The 19961-nt window shown below is 41.3% G+C and overlaps 1 protein-coding gene across 1 annotated transcript in view; it reads right to left on the minus strand.

Moving 5' to 3' along the window:
• The window catches only part of LOC121382831 (lupus La protein homolog), an 84320-nt gene extending 66308 nt beyond the window's left edge, over window positions 1-18012 (minus strand). Inside the window, exons 1-3 of the mRNA XM_041512457.1 lie at window positions 17945-18012; window positions 7266-7575; window positions 6071-6140 (exon numbers count right to left, since the gene is read on the minus strand). Of these exons, the coding sequence (XP_041368391.1) occupies window positions 6071-6140; window positions 7266-7568 (373 nt within the window). The 5' untranslated portion in view covers window positions 7569-7575; window positions 17945-18012. The remainder of the gene's footprint in view (window positions 1-6070; window positions 6141-7265; window positions 7576-17944) is intronic.
• Window positions 18013-19961: the final 1949 nt, after the last annotated feature.

Genomic DNA, 19961 nt, shown 5'->3' on the forward strand with positions numbered 1-19961 from the left:
GAGGTGGCTGGTCAGAGGAAGAGATGGGAGGATGCTGGTCAGAGGTAGGATTGGGAGGTGGCTGGTCAGAGAAAGGGATAAAAGGATGCTAGTCAGAGGTAGGATTGGGAGGTGGCTGGTCGAGGCAGCGATGAGAGGAGGCTGGTCAGAGGAAGGGATGGGAAGATGCTGGTCAGAGGTAGGATTGGGAGGTGGCTGGTCAGAGGCAGAGATGGGAGGAAGCTGGTCAGAGGTAGGATTGGGAGGTGGTTGGTCAGAGGTAGGATTGGGAGGAGGCTGGTCAGAGGGATGGGAGGATGCTGGTCAGAGGTAGGATTGGGAGGTGGCTGGTCAGAGGAAGGGATGGAAGGATGCTAGTCAGAGGTAGGATTGGGAGGTGGCCGGTCAGAGGAAGGGATGGGAGGATGCTGGTCAGAGGTACGATTGGGAGGTGGCTGGTCGAGGCAGCGATGAGAGGAGACTGGTCAGAGGAAGGGATGGGAGGATGCTGGTCAGAGGTAGGATTGGGAGGTGGCTGGTCAGAGGCTGGTTGGGAGGAAGCTGGTCAGAGGTAGGATTGGGAGGAGGCTGGTCAGAGGCAGGAATGGGAGGATACTGATCAGAGGCAGGGATGGGAGGATGCTGATCAGAGGTAGGATAGGGAGGTGGCTGGTCAGAGGTAGGATTGGGAAGAGGCTGATCAGAAGCAGAATGGGATGAGGCTGGTCAGAGGTAGGATTGGGAGGATGCTGGTCAGAGGTAGGGTTGGGAGGATGCTGGTCAGAGGCAGGAGTGGGAGGAGGCTGGTCAGAGGCAGGGATGGGAGGAGGCTGATCAGAGGTAGGGATGGGAGGATGCTGATCCAAGGACAGGGGTGGGAGGATGCTGGTCAGAGGCAGGACTGGGAGGTGGCTGATCTGAGATAGGATTGGGATGAGGATGGTCAGAGGCAGGAATGGGAGTAGGCTGATCAGAGGCAGGATTGGGAGGATGCTGGTCAGAGGCAGGGATGGGAGGAGGCTGATCAGAGGTAGGGATGGGAGGAGGATAATCAGAGGCAGAGATGGGATGATGATGATCAGAGGTAGGATTGGGAGGAGGCTTATCAGAGGCAGGATTGGGATGAGGCTGGTCAGAGGCAGGGATGGGAGGAGTCTGATCAGAGGTAGGATTGGGAGGAGGCTGATCAGAGGCAGCGATGGGAGGATGCTGATCAGAGGCTAGGATTGGGATGAGGCTGGTCAGAGGCATGGGTGGGAGGATGCTGGTCAGAGGTAGGGATGGGAGGAGGATAATCAGAGGCAGAGATGGGATGATGATGATCAGAGGTAGGATTGGGAGGAGGCTTATCAGAGGCAGGATTGGGATGAGGCTGGTCAGAGGCAGGGATGGGAGGAGTCTGATCAGAGGTAGGATTGGGAGGAGGCTGGTCAGAGGCAGAGATGGGAGGAAGCTGGTCAGAGGTAGGATTGGGAGGTGGTTGGTCAGAGGTAGGATTGGGAGGAGGCTGGTCAGAGGGATGGGAGGATGCTGGTCAGAGGTAGGATTGGGAGGTGGCTGGTCAGAGGAAGGGATGGAAGGATGCTAGTCAGAGGTAGGATTGGGAGGTGGCCGGTCAGAGGAAGGGATGGGAGGATGCTGGTCAGAGGTACGATTGGGAGGTGGCTGGTCGAGGCAGCGATGAGAGGAGACTGGTCAGAGGAAGGGATGGGAGGATGCTGGTCAGAGGTAGGATTGGGAGGTGGCTGGTCAGAGGCTGGTTGGGAGGAAGCTGGTCAGAGGTAGGATTGGGAGGAGGCTGGTCAGAGGCAGGAATGGGAGGAGGATGATCAGAGGCAGGGATGGGAGGATGCTGATCAGAGGTAGGATAGGGAGGTGGCTGGTCAGAGGTAGGATTGGGAAGAGGCTGATCAGAAGCAGAATGGGATGAGGCTGGTCAGAGGTAGGATTGGGAGGATGCTGGTCAGAGGCAGGGATGGGAGGATGCTGGTCAGAAGCAGGAATGGGACGAGGCTGATCAGAGGTAGGATTGGGAGGAGGCTAGTCAGAGGCAGGGATGGGAGGATGCTGATCCAAGGACAGGGGTGGGAGGATGCTGGTCAGAGGCAGGACTGGGAGGTGGCTGATCTGAGATAGGATTGGGATGAGGATGGTCAGAGGCAGGAATGGGAGTAGGCTGATCAGAGGCAGGATTGGGAGGATGCTGGTCAGAGGCAGGGATGGGAGGAGGCTGATCAGAGGTAGGGATGGGAGGAGGATAATCAGAGGCAGAGATGGGATGATGATGATCAGAGGTAGGATTGGGAGGAGGCTTATCAGAGGCAGGATTGGGATGAGGCTGGTCAGAGGCAGGGATGGGAGGAGTCTGATCAGAGGTAGGATTGGGAGGAGGCTGATCAGAGGCAGCGATGGGAGGATGCTGATCAGAGGCTAGGATTGGGATGAGGCTGGTCAGAGGCATGGGTGGGAGGATGCTGGTCAGAGGTAGGGATGGGAGGAGGATAATCAGAGGCAGAGATGGGATGATGATGATCAGAGGTAGGATTGGGAGGAGGCTTATCAGAGGCAGGATTGGGATGAGGCTGGTCAGAGGCAGGGATGGGAGGAGTCTGATCAGAGGTAGGATTGGGAGGAGGCTGGTCAGAGGCAGAGATGGGAGGAAGCTGGTCAGAGGTAGGATTGGGAGGTGGTTGGTCAGAGGTAGGATTGGGAGGAGGCTGGTCAGAGGCAGCGATGGGAGGATGCTGATCAGAGGCTAGGATTGGGATGAGGCTGGTCAGAGGCATGGGTGGGAGGATGCTGGTCAGAGGTAGGGTTGGCATGAGGCTGGTCAGAGGCAGGAATGGGAGGAAGCTGATAAGAGGTAGGATTGGGATGAGGCTGGTCAGAGGCAGGGGTGGGAGGATGCTGGTCAGAGGCTGATCAGAGGTAAGATTGGGATGAGGCTGGTCAGAGGCAGGATTGGGATGAGGCTTGTCAGAGGCAGGGATGGGAGGAGGCTAATCAGAGGTAGGATTGGGAGGATGCTGGTCAGAGGCAGGGATGAGAGGAGGCTGATCAGAGGCAGGAATGGGAGGAGGCTGATTAGAGGTGGGATTGGGATGAGGCTGGTCAGAGGCAGGTATGGGAGGATGCTGGCCAGAGGCAGGGATGGGAGGATGCTGATCAAGGGCAGGGATGGGAGGATGCCGGTCAGAGGCAGCGATGAGAGGTTGATCAGAGGTACGATTGGGAGGTGGCTGGTCAGAGGCAGCGATGAGAGGAGGCTGGTCAGAGCAAGGGATGGGGGGATGGGAGGATGCTGGCCAGAGGCAGAGATGGGAGGATGCTGATCAAGGGCAGGGATGGGAGGATGCTGGTCAGAGGCAGCGATGAGAGGAGGCTGATCAGAGGTACGATTGGGAGGTGGCTGGTCAGAGGCAGCGATGAGAGGAGGCTGGTCAGAGGAAGGGATGAGAGGATACTGGTCAGAGGCAGTGATGAGAGGAGGCTGATCAGAGGTATGATTGGGAGGATGCTGGTCAGAGGCAGCGATGAGAGGAGGCTGGTCAGAGCAAGGGATGGGAGGATGCTGTTCAGAGGTAGGATTTGGAGGTGGCTGGTCAGAGGAAGGGATGGAAGGATGCTGGTCAGAGGTATGATTGGGAGGATGCTGGTCAGAGGAAGGGATGGGAGGATGCTGGTCAGAGGTATGATTGGGAGGATGCTGGTCAGAGGCAGCAATGAGAGGAGGCTGGTCAGAGCAAGGGATGGGAGGATGCTGGTCAGAGGTAGGATTTGGAGGTGGCTGGTCAGAGGAAGGGATGGGAGGATGCTGGTCAGAGGTAGGATTGGGAGGTGGCTGGTCAGAGAAAGGGATAGAAGGATGCTAGTCAGAGGTAGGATTGGGAGGTGGCTGGTCGAGGCAGCGATGAGAGGAGGCTGGTCAGAGGAAGGGATGGGAAGATGCTGGTCAGAGGTAGGATTGGGAGGTGGCTGGTCAGAGGCAGGGATGGAAGGAAGCTGGTCAGAGGTAGGATTGGGAGGTGGTTGGTCAGAGGTAGGATTGGGAGGAGGCTGGTCAGAGGAAGGGATGGAAGGATGCTAGTCAGAGGTAGGATTGGGAGGTGGCCGGTCAGAGGAAGGGATGGGAGGATGCTGGTCAGAGGTACGATTGGGAGGTGGCTGGTCAAGGTAGCGATGAGAGGAGGCTGGTCAGAGGAAGGGATGGGAGGATGCTGGTCAGAGGAAGGGATGGGAGGATGCTGGTCAGAGGTACGATTGGGAGGTGGCTGGTCGAGGCAGCGATGAGAGGAGGCTGGTCAGAGGAAGGGATGGGAGGATGCTGGTCAGAGGTAGGATTGGGAGGTAGCTGGTCAGAGGCTGGGATGGGAGGAAGCTGGTCAGAGGTAGGATTGGGAGGAGGCTGGCCAGAGGCAGGGATGGGAGGATGCTGATCAGAGGTAGGATTGGGAGGTGTCTGGTCAGAGGTAGGATTGGGAAGAGGCTGATCAGAAGCAGAATGGGATGAGGCTGGTCAGAGGTAGGATTGGGAGGATGCTGGTCAGAGGCGGGGATGGGAGGAGGCTGGTCAGAGGCAGGGATGGGAGGAGGCTGGTCAGAGGCAGGGATGGGTGGAGACTGGTCAAGGGCAGGGATAGGTGGGGGCTGGTCAAGGGCAGGGATAGGTGGGAGCTGGTCAGAGGCAGGGAAGGGAGGATGCTGATGAAGAGCAGGGATGGGGCTGGCCAGGGGTAGGGATAGGAGACTGGTCAAGGGCAGGGATGAATGGGGCTGGTCAGAGGCAGGGATGGGTGGGGCTGGTCTGGCAGGGATGGTTGGGGGTGGCAAAGGGCTGGCCAGAGGCAGGAATGGGTGGGGGCTGGTCAGAGGCAGGGAAGGGAGGATGCTGATGAAGAGCAGGGATGGGGCTGACCAGGGGTAGGGATAGGAGGCTGGTCAAGGGCAGGGATGGATGGGGCTGGTCTGGCAGGGATGAGTGGGGGGATGAACAGGGACAGGGATGGATGGGGCTGGTCTGGCAGGGATGAGTGGGGGGATGGTCATGGGCAGGGATGGATGGGGCTGGTCAGAGGCAGGGATGAGTGGGGAGCTGGTCAATGGCAGGGATGGGTGGAGCTGGTCTGGCAGGGATGAGTGGGGGTCTGGTCAAGGGTAAGAATGGATGGGGCTGGTCAGAGGCAGGGATGGGTGGGGCTGGCCTGGCTGGGATGAGTGGGGGGTGGTCAAGGGCAGGGATGGATGGGGCTGGTCAAAGCCAGGGATGGGTGGGGCTGGTCTGGCAGGGATGAGTGGGGGCTGAACAGGGACAGGGGTGGTGGGGGCTAGTCAGAGGCAGGGATGGGAGGGATGGCTGTAGATTAGTGCTACCTGGTCATACTACTCTAGTGGTGTCGTTAAACAAAACAAACTTTTCATCTTCAATGCATCAGTCATTATCAATGTAAAGAAAGATAACTCTGTTGTGGAAAATATACTGGTTTTCGTGCCATACTTAGAATTGGTCTAAGCAATTATTAGTGAAAGCTGATTAATGTCCATGAAGCTAATAATGAACATGTTGATGTATACATATTTTGTTGATGTACACATATTTCGTACGAAAGATTGTTTGAACAACGATTGATTCCAGTGACCAGATTACAGAATAAACAGAATAAACAGAAGTGGTTACCACCGTTTACTGGTTTGCGATTTGTGACAGTTGTTATATTAATTAAGTGGACTATTATTGTAGCATATGAGATCAGTTCATCTTTCACAATACATTTTGTAACCAAAACCGATATAATGACAACAAAAAAACCTATAGTAACTTAAATTAACACATTTAAGTATAAACACTTGGATAATTCAACAAAAAACACCTTGTAATGTATTCCCAAAAATTCTAAAACAAATAATAATGATAACAATTTGTTAACCCTCTTATAAGTCGACTCTCCAAGTCGATTTAAATAATGATTTAATATAACTATTTGATTTACAGGCAAAGATAAAGAAAATTTCTGCATATTTCTATCACTGGATTCAAAACACCCTAACACACACACATAATGCATGACAATATATAGCATTTCAAAAAGGATACAGCCATCATCAGCTTTAATTTGGTCTTGAAGAAATCTATCTCTTGGAAGATTGACATCACCAAAGTAATACTGAAAGGACAAATAAACAAAAGTGTGTACCTACAGCAGAGTGAAATCTCTCAAGTGTGTACCTACAGCAGAGTGAAATCTCTCATCAAGTGTGTACCTACAGCAGAGTGAAATCTCTCAAGTGTGTACCTACAGCAGAGTGAAATCTCTCAAGTGTGTACCTACAGCAGAGTGAAATCTCTCAAGTGTGTACCTACAGCAGAGTGAAATCTCTCATCAAGTGTGTACCTACAGCAGAGTGAAATCTCTCAAGTGTGTACCTACAGCAGAGTGAAATCTCTCATCAAGTGTGTACCTACAGCAGAGTGAAATCTCTCATCAAGTGTGTACCTACAGCAGAGTGAAATCTCTCATCAAGTGTGTACCTACAGCAGAGTGAAATCTCTCAAGTGTGTACCTACAGCAGAGTGAAATCTCATCAAGTGTGTACCTACAGCAGAGTGAAATCTCTCATCAAGTGTGTACCTACAGCAGAGTGAAATCTCTCAAGTGTGTACCTACAGCAGAGTGAAATCTCATCAAGTGTGTACCTACAGCAGAGTGAAATCTCTCATCAAGTGTGTACCTACAGCAGAGTGAAATCTCTCATCAAGTGTGTACCTACAGCAGAGTGAAATCTCTCAAGTGTGTACCTACAGCAGAGTGAAATCTCATCAAGTGTGTACCTACAGCAGAGTGAAATCTCTCATCAAGTGTGTACCTACAGCAGAGTGAAATCTCTCATCAAGTGTGTACCTACAGCAACTGGCAATTTTGGTGAGTGCTAGAGCTAGGCCTGCTTCCAACTGCTTGACGATCTATTTCCAGTCATTAAAGAACAAACTTATTTTTACTTCCAACTGCTTGACAATATATTTCCAGTTATTAAAGTAGTTTACAGTTATTAAAGAACAAACTTATTTTTACTTCCAACTGCTTGACGATCTATTTCCAGTTATTAAAGTAGTTTACAGTTGTTAAAGAACAAACTTATTTTTACTTCCAACTGCTTGACGATATATTTCCAGTTATTAAAGTAGTTTACAGTTATTAAAGAACAAACTTATTTTTACTTACAACTGCTTGATGATCTATTTACAGTAATGAAGATAGATTATAGTTATTAAAGAACAAACTTATTTTTACTTCCAACTGCTTGACAATCTTTTTGCAGACTTCTTCCGATACAGAGACATCACCGATTTCCACAGACTCAGTCTGTTTGCTCTTGGTGTCAGACTCAGTCTGTCTAGTATCTTTGTCCAATTCATTATTTCCAGCTTCTTTAGTAGTGTCATTCCGTGTAGATTGGTCGTCTAATTCATTTTGTGCAGACTTCTTGACAGTATCATTTTGTGCAGACTTCTTGACAGTATCATTTTGTGTAGGCGTGTGGTTAGATTCATCTTGCACAACAGTTTTCTCAGTGCTTCCATTTGTGTCATCCATTCTTGATCTGAAGAGAGATCACAAGTAATAAATGTATGTATCAATAATAAAAGAAGATGTTTTGAACACAATATTTAGCTTCAATATGTTTTAACACCAACTATCTCACTGAACAGAATATAATGTTCAAAAACAGGACAAGTGTACTACACCCCCGTTAATATGGACCACCACACATTTCCAGTTGTTTGGAGTTAATTGTTACTATATCACACATTACTAACAACCAGTTTACTACACCCCCATCAACATGGACCATCAGAAATTTCCAGTTGTTTGGAGTTATTGTTCTTCAATATGGGTCCTTCGGAAATTATCCGGCCTAAGTTAAGCAATTTGTTTTTCATTAAACATCTGCAAACTATTTTGACTGGTTCATGAAATTGTCATTCTATATTTAATGTGTAGCATAAAAATCAGTTTAGCAACTTGCAAGAATTAGTATACACTTCCAACACTAAATAATTGTCCTGCTGTATATCATGAACATAATATTGAATTTAATCAACTAGATTTTAGAATTTAGAACAATATAATTTACACTAAACAGAGGTCACGAGTCATTCAGAAGATGTTACCAAATACAAAATGAGTAACATACGTTCCATATTTACCTGAGACAACTGTCTGACCATTAATTTAATTACAATTTCATAAAAATCCAGCAAGTTATATTGAAGACATTGTCACAGATTTAGTGGGCCTTATTTCTCTAAATATGGATTATAAATGGAAATTACATTCATTTGGAATAACAAACCTCGCTGCTCTATCACCCAAAACATTTGAATTAAACCATGATTGACAAAATCCCATAACAACCAGTGAGTAGCTTCATTTTATAAAATTGGAACTCTTTTATGAGGAGTCTAAAACGTACAACAAAACAGAGTATTGATGAGGCTATATATACACACGACTGCCGTGTAATGTACGAATGCCTGACGTTTGCCCCCAAGCATGTTCACCCCAAAACATCTGCCAATAAATTACCAGTTTGCCCCCGCAAAAAAAGCAACGTATGGTTTGGCGCTATGAGTCAAAATCCCTATTATTTAGGCTGATCAAAATGTTGTGTATTTCGTCATGGTAGGGACAGTGAATACAACTTACACAAACAAGAAAGAGGCCACTATCTAAAAAGGAAAGAGTTTTATAACAGGTATTAATACATTAACTGTAATCACTATGTGCATTATAGGCTATTAAAGTCTTGATGCTTAAGTACTAACTATAGGACAATCTGCTCATTCGTTAATTCGTATCATGCAAAGGACAATGAATACCACTTAGGCTACAACATACACGTGTAAGAAGAGGCCACATCGTCTGTGGTTCAAAGCATTCTTCAGCAGGGAACATTTTGTTCAGGATCCACACACTAATTTTAAAACATTGAACAGTATTCGCTAATCAATTTTCAATTGACTACAAATATTGCTAATCAAGATTTTGAAAACAAAATGTTCCCTGTTCGGTGTTAGCTGACATCATAATAGGTAATAGTTATACACACACTTTACGAAGTGTATCGGTGAATATCCCTACAGTTTTGGTCAAAACCAAAACTTGGGATATTCACCGATACACCGAGTAAGTGTGGATATAACTTACTTTATATCCCACTTAAGGTCAAGTTAATTATTATATTAGTTCTATGGCAAATAAAATCAATAACTAGAAAGTAGTAAATAATGAAACGAAAATACCATGGACCAGACGTGAGCCTCACATTTTGTTTTGGAGCAGTGAAACTGTCTATTTCAGATGTTCATGTCGCACGTGCAAATGCATTTTGAGGTAGTTTTACCAGTGTGTGTGTTATTGCTGTACTGGTATCGGAAAATACTAAAACTCAGGGATTAGTTTATATTTCTCGGGATGGGAATAGTATGGAGAATTAAGTACTAAAATGCTATTTCCGAGAACATTTCTATATTTAGATAGTCTAAAAAAAATCTTTTCCCTCTGTTTCCAAATTGTTCGTAAAGTGCAGAACATTTATGAAACATCAAATGTGAGTAGACCAAAATAAAATACAAACGGATATTATTTTATCAACTAGATTTATGCACCGTTAGGTCTACTCATATTCATGTTTCATAAACTCTAAAACCACAATAGGTATTCAGTTCCGCATTTTACCCCCCCCTTCCCCATTTACCGCAAGGCAGAAACGGACAGATGTGCATGTTTAGGCCCGACAACATTATTATGACTATATTTGTGCTTGGTGTAAATCATATGATATTGATACTGTGAAAAAAGTTAAAAAAAACACTTATTGAATACGATTTTGACAGAATTATTTTCTTAGTGAGGTTTTTTGATTGGGAAAAAGTTTTTGGATTGTAAATATGCCAAAAACCCAGTTTTTGGCATATTTCGGGTGACCGTTTTAATTACTTTTTAAATATGACAAGAATGATATTGATTGTTTGTTATACTGAAGAAATACTTTTAAAAGAATAAAAAATAAAAAAAATTCAATTGGCCCTGACCCCCCCCCCAAAATTTTTTAATCAGGGTAGGTAACTCCATTTTGCCAAAAAAATTAAAATCCAAAAGTTTGGCACACTCATAATTTTAGGAATGTATTCATTATTTTTAAATATTTAAAATACCTTCAATACCATTAAAGTGCTGTTCCAGATGTATGATGTATTGAGCTATATCAATCAGGATATTATTTAATATGATTAGAAAATTATTTTAAAAAATGTAAAAAAATTATATACCGATATATTTTCCATTTAAAAATATTCTCCTGAAAAACAGAACCAGCTGAATTCGTTTCGGGAATTTCCGTAAGATTTGGTCCGTGACGTCACGAAGGGAACTCCTTTCGATAGTCAGCGCCATTGTTCATTGCTTCTTTTGTGTTTATTATGGTTAAGTGGTGTGTTGTTGGCGGCTGTAGCAATACAAAAGCCGATAAATTTAGTCTTCACGCATTTTCTAGTAATGTTGCTGTGAGAAAGCTGTGTGTGAATTTGATTAAAACAACGTGGAAATACTGGACAGGAAGAAAATGCCCGAGTACCATGTGTTATGGCTTTTAAAAAAAGATGCCGTACCAACAATTTTTCTGTGACACAAAACAAATGACAACAAGCCGACGCCATCCACACCGAAACGACCTTGGGGTGCATATCGTTAATGTCCCAAATTGCGTTATGCTTTCAACTCCGGTCAGTTTGTTTTCTCATGCACGGTTCGTACAATCATCGAGATCCGATTTGTTGTCGTTTGCATCTCGTTCATTTGTGAAATTTTTCTTTACAGTTCGAGAACATTAAAACAATAAAGTACAGACAAGTAAGTATCTATAGCCTAGTCCGTCCCATCCTACAAAAATGTAGGTTTTTTTTGTAAAAAAGATAAAAAAGCAGCTAATTTTGTATGCATCTTAGAAAACAATCTGCTCAGAAATAAATGACTTGTAAATTCCATAGTATGAAAAAAGGCATTCCCTGTAAAACAGACTATAAATACATTAAATTAATTTTACTATACCTTCCCACAGAGAAAACCTATTTTCATACTATGGAATGTGCTATAAGTTCTTTATTTCTGAGCAGACTGTTTTCACAACTGCACACAAAAAAATAGTATTGTTTTGTTATTTCCAAAACACTTACTTTTTTTTTTACGTCAAACTAAACTGAAATTATTCACATAAAAACCCATCTTCATAGATGGATGGGACAGACTAAAAGTCGTTTTTGTTTATTTCTTAAAATTACCGATATCGGGTCCACTTGACTCATAGAATTCAAGAGTTATTTATCGTCTTTTCTACTACATCACAAGAATTAGAACATACAGTGTAGCAAAATAATTCGCACGAAATGCTAAAGAACAAAACAAGAATAAAAGTTGTAAATTAGTGGTAAGCTGTCTCCACGACCATTTTCATCATCATCTGTCAGGCCGGTGGTTCGTCGGAAGATGTTCCAGGTTCAAACTGATAAGGCATTATTTGTTGTGTTGCACAAATATTAGTCCAGTCGTCATTACTACACTATTCATCATTGAAAGAAGAATCGCATGATCAATGAGCTTGGCAGTCGCTGTCGGTCCCACTTTTGCTTGCGCTGAAAGTTATCTCGTGGTAGGTTTCTGTGAAGCGCCTTCCCTTCGTGACGTCACGGTTATTTACAGGCAAATGTTTTTACCGAGAATTTTACTCGGTCGTTTCAGGCAGTGTTCTACGGGAGTGATGTTTTAATACTTTTATGGGGCATTTTCGTAATTATTGATTTACATATCGGTATAAAATATTATTGCAATGAATTAAGAAAGCATTTAATTGTGGAATTTGAAATTTTAGTGTATGGTCTGGCACAGCACTTTAATATAATCAGTATAATTGACTAATTGGTCATTATAATACCCATCCACCCCCCAAAAGGGTTCAACATAAGAAAATGGCCATTTTTGTCGCATAAGCATATATCATACATGTGGAATGTAATAAAACTCATTTGTGCATTACAAATGAACATTAGCATAATGGTCATGTACTAAATGTAGTAATCAGCAACTCCTCAATCGTTACTCACATTATCACAGCATGCTTAATTGTACAGAGTAAAGAGCATCAGTCGGCCATGGAAAAAGTGATATACAGGTCAATAGTCAATATGTAAGAGGACGAAATGTGTGCCATCTCTGTCAAAATGTCAGCGTGTGTGTGTGTGTGTCATATGAGAGATAGAGAAAAGTGAGACAGAGAGACAGTGAGAGAGGGCAGTGTTCTACGCTCGGTTTTATAACTTACTTTTCTTTGGCTAGTGGACAAAAAAAACAACTCACCAAGCTTAAAATGTTACTAGCCACACTACTCTTTTTGTATCATTTATGCATGTGTTGTAACCATCTAAACATTATACATGACTTATGCTGCTGGATCAAATAAATAGTTTGAAACAATGAATTGTTTAGTTTTCACTCAGTCATGAATTTGAAATAAGGGCCATTTCCAGGGCTTCTGGAATTTCTATAAAATCCACTAGCCATGGGATCAGTGATTTAAAAAATGTACTAGCCATGATTACAAATTCACTAGCCCAACTTTACTTTAAGTTAATACAATTTTACTACGTAATAATAATAATCGGATATGTCACCTAAAGAGGGAGATAGAGCTTAAAAACACTAACATTGGGGGGGGTGAATGCAGGATATTGATATTTACAAAATAGACTATACTGCAACAGTTGACCAATTTTTTTCACTAGCCATTGGGCATGGCAATAGTAGTTATTCACTAGCCCTACATTGAATATCACTAGCCATGGGAGTGGGCTACCATAATCTAGAAGCCCTGCCATCTCAGAATTGATCACATGAGGGAGGTGGGAAGGACTGTAATTATAATTTTATGCCTCATATGACTGCTATTTTATGCCTCATATGACTGCTATTTTTCCCCTACGTATCCTACCATTTAAATAAAATATTATTTTGTGGGTGGTGGGTATCCAAAAAAAACTAATCTCCCCTCATTTGATTTGTGCCAGCAACATGCTTTCTAATTTTTCTACAATAGGTATAACCATAAATAAAATGTGTTGAGTGCGTCGTTAAATAAAACATTTCCTTCCTTCCTTCCACTTTAATTATTTAATAGTTAATATTTTGACTTGACATTTTTTCCAGTGACATTTTGTCTTACATCCATTAATAATAAAGATGTGGGTATAGGGGTTATTTTTATGTGATTCCCTAACAACAGATGTGTCAGGGCCACAATAAATGTATTCATAATAACAAATCATTGAAAATGTAAACATCTTGGATTGTAGTAAACACACAAACAGGATGATGTTGTTAACTGGCGATCACAGTTATACAATAAATCAAAACATCTAAATTTTGTCATGTAAAGCAAGAGTAGTAAATTAAATATAATTACCTCACAAAAATAAATACTTGAAATAATGACAACACTATTTTTCAATAATTAAATGTGGTATCGTTACTTTTTCACTTTGCCACTGAATAAACCGTAAAGTGGCAAGTAACATGAGTTCTATATTTGTTATAAAGTTTTATCAATGTATTTTATACCTGTTACAAGTACTGGTATTCTTCCAATATTAAACCATAAATGTTTTATAGACGTTGACTAAAATTGCATATGGCAACAGGCATCGAAATAAGCATTGTGTCTGGTAACCCATTTACACGTTACCACAAAAAATAGCCTGGTAACCTATAGGTTACCACAACTATATGAAAGTTAAAATTGAATTCCTGTTACTACTACTTTTAACGCGAACGTTCTGATATTGTATCAATGCGTGCAAACATGAGAAACGAAATCCGGAAGTAAATTTATCTAGTAGGCACTATTTAAACACGGATTGCCGAAATTACTTTGCAACTGCACAAGTGTGCACGAACATCGATGCAATTCCTTACGAGAAAATGGAACGTGGAAGTTCGGAATGCATTGCCTGGTTTACGTTCGGAAAAGAAACTACTGTTAACGTTGAAACTTTTGTCGAGAACGAAACACCGTTCTCGACTTTTCTTACATGTGGTAACTTCCCGGTAACCCGAACTACCGTTCTCAACTTATTTCGATGCCTGTGGCAATAATGTAACAGATCTGAATGGCGCTACTAGTCTTCCAGTGCAGTCTCTACTTTTATCAGAATTTTGTGAGTACTGTAGGTTATACATTTTTGGTTTGTGTGTAATTTTTTGCACTATTTCGGTTAAGAAACGGTTGAATACAGGCTACTCTCTGATTCGTGTTGCACGTCACATCCGCTGACCTTCACCCTAACATGCCTAGCAACCAGTGAACTGGGTGAAAACAAATGGCTCATTTACACTGAATCGCCCATCAGTGTTAGGCATTTTTGTCCATTGAGAAGCATAGCACTTCTATTTTGGATTCTGTCAGTATCCTTGTTATACTATAACTACACCTGAACATGATATGTTGCGAAATAAAAATATTTTTTGTTAATTTTACTTAAAGTTGCCATACGCAGATTCATGATATTGCACATGCGTGTGCATGTTATTGCATTCACGTACTTCCGATGTTTTGTTTTAGTCGGTAGTCCCAAGTGTTAATCTGTTGCCAACCAAAACATCGAAAGTTACTATAGGCACCCCTCCCCCCACCCCCCCAAAAAAAAAATGAAAAAAAGAAAAAAAGAAAGAAAGAATAAAATAATAATAACAAGTATTTATCAAGACGTTGTGTGGGTCCGAACATAGGCCCCTTCCCAAAAAAAAGTGACACTGAAAATTCCCCAATTTCTGTTAAAAAAGTCCCAGTATAGGGGCCTATATACATATTTAATTTGTTATGTCTGTTCAGTGTTTCTGCCAGAAATTATTTGAAATGTTTGGGTATGGCGCTATGGAATTGAATGCAACCACAGTCAACAGGGGATGGGGGGAGGGGGATTTTAATTTTAGAAATAGGGTTAAGAAAATCATACAGTAATGATAAGAGTAATTATTATTATGTCAAAAAGTTAACGTTAAAAAAATAATCTGCAAAACAATTTGGGTATAGCGCCAGGTACCGGTTTCACTCTCTGGCAGAAACTCTGTTGTTCTAATAAATTAATTTAACAGTGGTGTACTAGTATTGCATCATTCAGTGGCCTGAACAAAATCTCAGATATGATTTACTACCGCTAGTTTTCCCAATCCCATCAGACATGGAACACTGGCAAAAAAAACCCCAACACACCCCCCCCCCCCCCCCAAAAAAAAACAAAAAACAAACAAACAAAAAAACCCACCTGGAGTTTGGGTTTTGGGTTTTGTCTTCTTTTTTTTAAAAGCATGGATTGGACAGAAAAGGTGGGTATATACTTTTTCGTTTTTTTAAATGTCCTCTGCCTCTGCTTTGGTTCCTTCTCTTGTGCTGTCGGCATGTGCTTTGCGTGAATGTCTATTATAAACTGCCCGAGCATTTATAAATTAATGACCATTCCTCGTGGCCTAATGTTGAGTGTGATATATATGAATATCTTACAAATATTCCTGAGGAGTACCTGTAGTAGGGAAACCATGACAAATCGCAAGTCGCTCGAAGCGTACAACCAGTTGTGTGTGTATGTGCGTGTGTGTGTGTTAAACAAATATATATAAAAGGTAAAATATATATAACTGGTGCATCTCCCCCCCCCCCCCCCCACTCACTAGAGGAAGGGAACCCCAAGAGATTGTGCCCACTACACAGAGACACTCCAGATACCGTTCCCACGGGCATGCACTGCTAAATTACGAAACCCACAATGCTGACGTTATCATCTTCACAGCTGAAGTAATGACATTACAAAAGTTAAAAAATGCCCCACATCGTCCCAGGGTTACAGTGGATGAGAAAACTAGATATAGTATTGCCTTTTTTGTAAACTGTCCGTTTTTATGTGGATCTTCGTTTTAATTTGTTCCAGCATGCTCAGTTATGTTGTAAATTTTGTTTATGTTTTACCTAATTTAGAGAAGTTATGAATTTTAATGTCAGAGCCTAACCTTGCATTTGTAACAGCCAAAACCTGGGGTTTTTTAAATATTATACATCGTATTATACACAACGGTATTATTTTAATTGTACATACTTCTATTATTTAACTATACTGTCTTTCATAATCCCATAAGGAATGGCTTATGTATTTTTATGTTTGTTTTACTTAGTAAATATGTGATGTACATTAGGTGAGACGTTAATAAATTACCTGATAATAAAGTATCTGTTTGTCTATATTGTGACAGCACACTGCTGCCTGCACCTGTATGGCTGGGTTAAATTAATACCAACAACTTTAAGCTATATATTTACTACATTACAATAAGCATGAAATTTAAGCACCGTATTTTAACCGATTCTGTATTAATATGGCGACAATTATAGATCTATGGCTTTTATATTGTTCTGAAAATTATCAATGTTTTGCAAATGCTTTACCTAGGTAGACTAAATAAAACTATTGGGATACTTTCCGAGTGTACGTTTGTATTTAGCTATTGACAAACTGATTAGTATTTTACATAATCACCTAAACACATTACAAAAGAAGAAAAACACAAAGAAAAGAAAATGCGCTAATTCAGTACATTTTATTTTTTTAAAATTTACAAAATATATAATCACATTTTATTTACAAAAATGTAGAAAATATATAAGTAAAAAGTGTGACATGTTAATGCAATAGAAAATGTTTTACATGTATAGCCCTTCCCACAGGGAACGTGTATTTTTAATACTATGAAATTTACTACAAATCATTTATTTCACACAATTGCACACAAACATAGGTTTGGTTTTGTTATTTCCGAAACAATTTTACTTTTCTTCTTAAACCAAACTGAATTTATTTACAAAATAGGAGGATGTGACGACGGACTATAGGCCTATGACCTGGCCCTATGTTAAGTCAAATGTGCTACTGATAAGTAATCACCGATTTCTTACAAATCCATGTTCATATTCACACCAGCATGTCAAATGTCTGTTTGTTTTATTTACACTCCTACATCCTCACTGATATGAACTGTTGAGTACAGAGGTGGGTAAAGTTGTATCGTTGCACCCGTGATTTCCCCCGTCCTTTGCAAGCATTGGCCCACAGACGTTTTTTAACCTCATCTACGGGAAATATTAAAACTTTTAACTTGCTGTCTATCATTATAATATGATGTGTATTGCCAAAGGCTGCTCAGGTTTTCGGCATTTTCGATTTGCGCGGACAGAAGTCCGGTAATTAACGATATTCCTCTAGTGCTCCCATTAACTCCCATACAAATAACGGTTTGTTTTCACCCAGTCCCGTAGTCGTCATGGTAACTGCGGCCTGCCACCATGCGGTTTGTCAGGATGCGTGCACAACTCGAATCGGAGAATAGGGCCTATATAGTGATGTTACAAGATCCAGACCTAGTAAGAACCACACTTACTATGTCCCTTGGACTACCTGTTCAAGGGGTAGGCCCATTTGGCATTTCACGACATGTATTTTTGATTGCATCAGTTCTGTAATACTAATTGTAAATTTGTTTACATTGTTTCTTCAGGTAACATGAAAAAGTTTCTTCAACAAATAATTATAATTGCAAAGCAGTTTTAAAATATATGGATATAATTATTTACGTAAGTTGTGTGAAACAACAGGGCCCATGCTGTATTTCCACACCTATGCCAGGCTATGGGCCATGCCTAGTATGGTCCTGGACCATGTGCGGCTAGCCTACACTACAGGCTACAGTGAATGTATTTTGAGGACTCATTCAATAATACCTCAGTCATTGCTATCGATTTTAAAATACACGGAGACGGTGTATAACAATGTATAATATTAATTTGCTACTTGCCGCCTCTCACTACCAAAGCTTACCGATGTCTTGCAGTCACACGTGAAATAATACAAAATGTTTACTTCACGAACCACGTTTTTTTTTTTTAATAGTTTTACTTTGGGCTTACTCGATTGACAATGCCAAAAATCGGAATAACCCTAAATATGGCGGATATTAGTGTTTGTATATGCATGCAGTATTCACACAATTTAACATTCATAAATGTAGATGTTTGTATTTTATAGCTTTAAAGTATTTAGCCGAGTTACTGTGAACGTATCGTAAAAAGCAACCCTCCACAATTACATTTGAACCAACCTACCGGGTATCTAAGGCTTCAGTTATAGTTTTGTTCTGTTCTCAGTGAATTCCGACAGCTCAATCAAACACTCCCATCATCATATACATTTGCTTATTTTCGAAAAATATAAATTGTATTTATTCAAAGAAACGAAACGCAATCTCTTAGATGAGGTAATGCAATACTAAGATTTGGTTTCCAACAAGTAATGTAATTTTTATTTATTATCCATTTTTAGAGAAATAAGATATTTAAATCCGTCACAACTACACAACAAACATGCTTAAGAAAAACTGCATCGACATAACAGCTATTGACACTACACCAAAAAACAAGAAAACTCTCAACAAACTAGTAACTGAAAAACTACAACACAACTACAGGTAATACTTTAAACAAAAATTAAAAGACTCCGAAAAACTGTTATATTATAAACACATAGTACGACCATATCAACTTGCCCTATACCTCGAAACATTAAATAATTGTAACCTAAGAAGACATGTAACTAAACTTAGAATATGTGCACACCGCCTAGAAATCGAAAGAGGCAGGTATCACAATATTCTCAGAAAAGACCGACTCTGCAAGCTTTGCAAAGAGGCAGTGGAAGATGAGGCAAATTTTCTCGTGGACTGCAAACAGCTAGAAACGAACAGAAGAAAATCTTTTATTACACTCGCACAAGAATTCCCAATATTCCAAACACTAAATAAATACGAAAAATGTTATTATATCATCAACTGCCCTAAAACACAACTCATTACAGTCGCACAACTCTGCTCAGATTTGGACACAGCACGAACTAGCCTTCTAACTAGACCCCTGCCACTTAATAATATTTATTTATTTTAATTAACCAAATATCGAAGAACAGACAAAAGACAATAGAACCTGTTACACTACATGTACTTTATTAAACAAGAGTTGTAGTTTAGTTTTTTTGATGTTAGCGTTTAATTTTATGTACTTTATTTTTGCTGGTCAACCAGACTATGTTTTTATTATACATATATGAACATGGAAATAAAGTTATTGTATTGTATTGTATTGTATTGTATTGTATTGTATTGTATTGTATTGTATGCCTTTAAGGGCATCTTCCCATGGACAAGTTTACAAATCTATTTGCAACCCCAGGTCTACCAAGGGTTATAAATAAAAGTAACCTAGATTATTACCGAGATGGGAGAAAAGGTGGGTTATTTCTATAGTCACTTGACAACCTGGGGGGGGGGGGGGGGCTATATGCCTTTAAGAGTGAAAAACAAAATATAAAATCTCAATCATACATCATAGATGTTGTAGAGGGAAATTGACCAAATTGTGAGACCCCCCAGTACGGCAGTGAACAAATATAATTTGGCATTTAGCATTGACAACCAGCCTTGGTGGTGTCGTGGTTAAAGGGATAGTAAACTCAAACATGAACCTAATTATGTGTTGGAAAGATGCATAATCGGACCACCAACACATACTGACACTTTAAGAAATGAAAAACACGTAATTTTAGAGTTAAAAAAAAACCGTGAGTATTCCTGCCATTTTCTTTTGTTTTCGTTGCGTCCAGAATTCTAGCTTGGGGAGAAGTGACGTCAGCTCCGACCAACTCCTGTATACACAGTGTAAACAAACGCAGTCATTTACAACAAGGCGCTTCGCTTTCATCAACCTGACTTGTAAAACAACATAAATAACTTGATAATATAATAATATATTTCAATTTGCATTAATGGAACGAAATGGGATTATAG

This window comes from Gigantopelta aegis, chromosome 10 (assembly GCF_016097555.1).
Source record: "Gigantopelta aegis isolate Gae_Host chromosome 10, Gae_host_genome, whole genome shotgun sequence".
In the NCBI taxonomy this organism is placed as follows: Eukaryota; Metazoa; Mollusca; class Gastropoda; order Neomphalida; family Peltospiridae; genus Gigantopelta; species Gigantopelta aegis.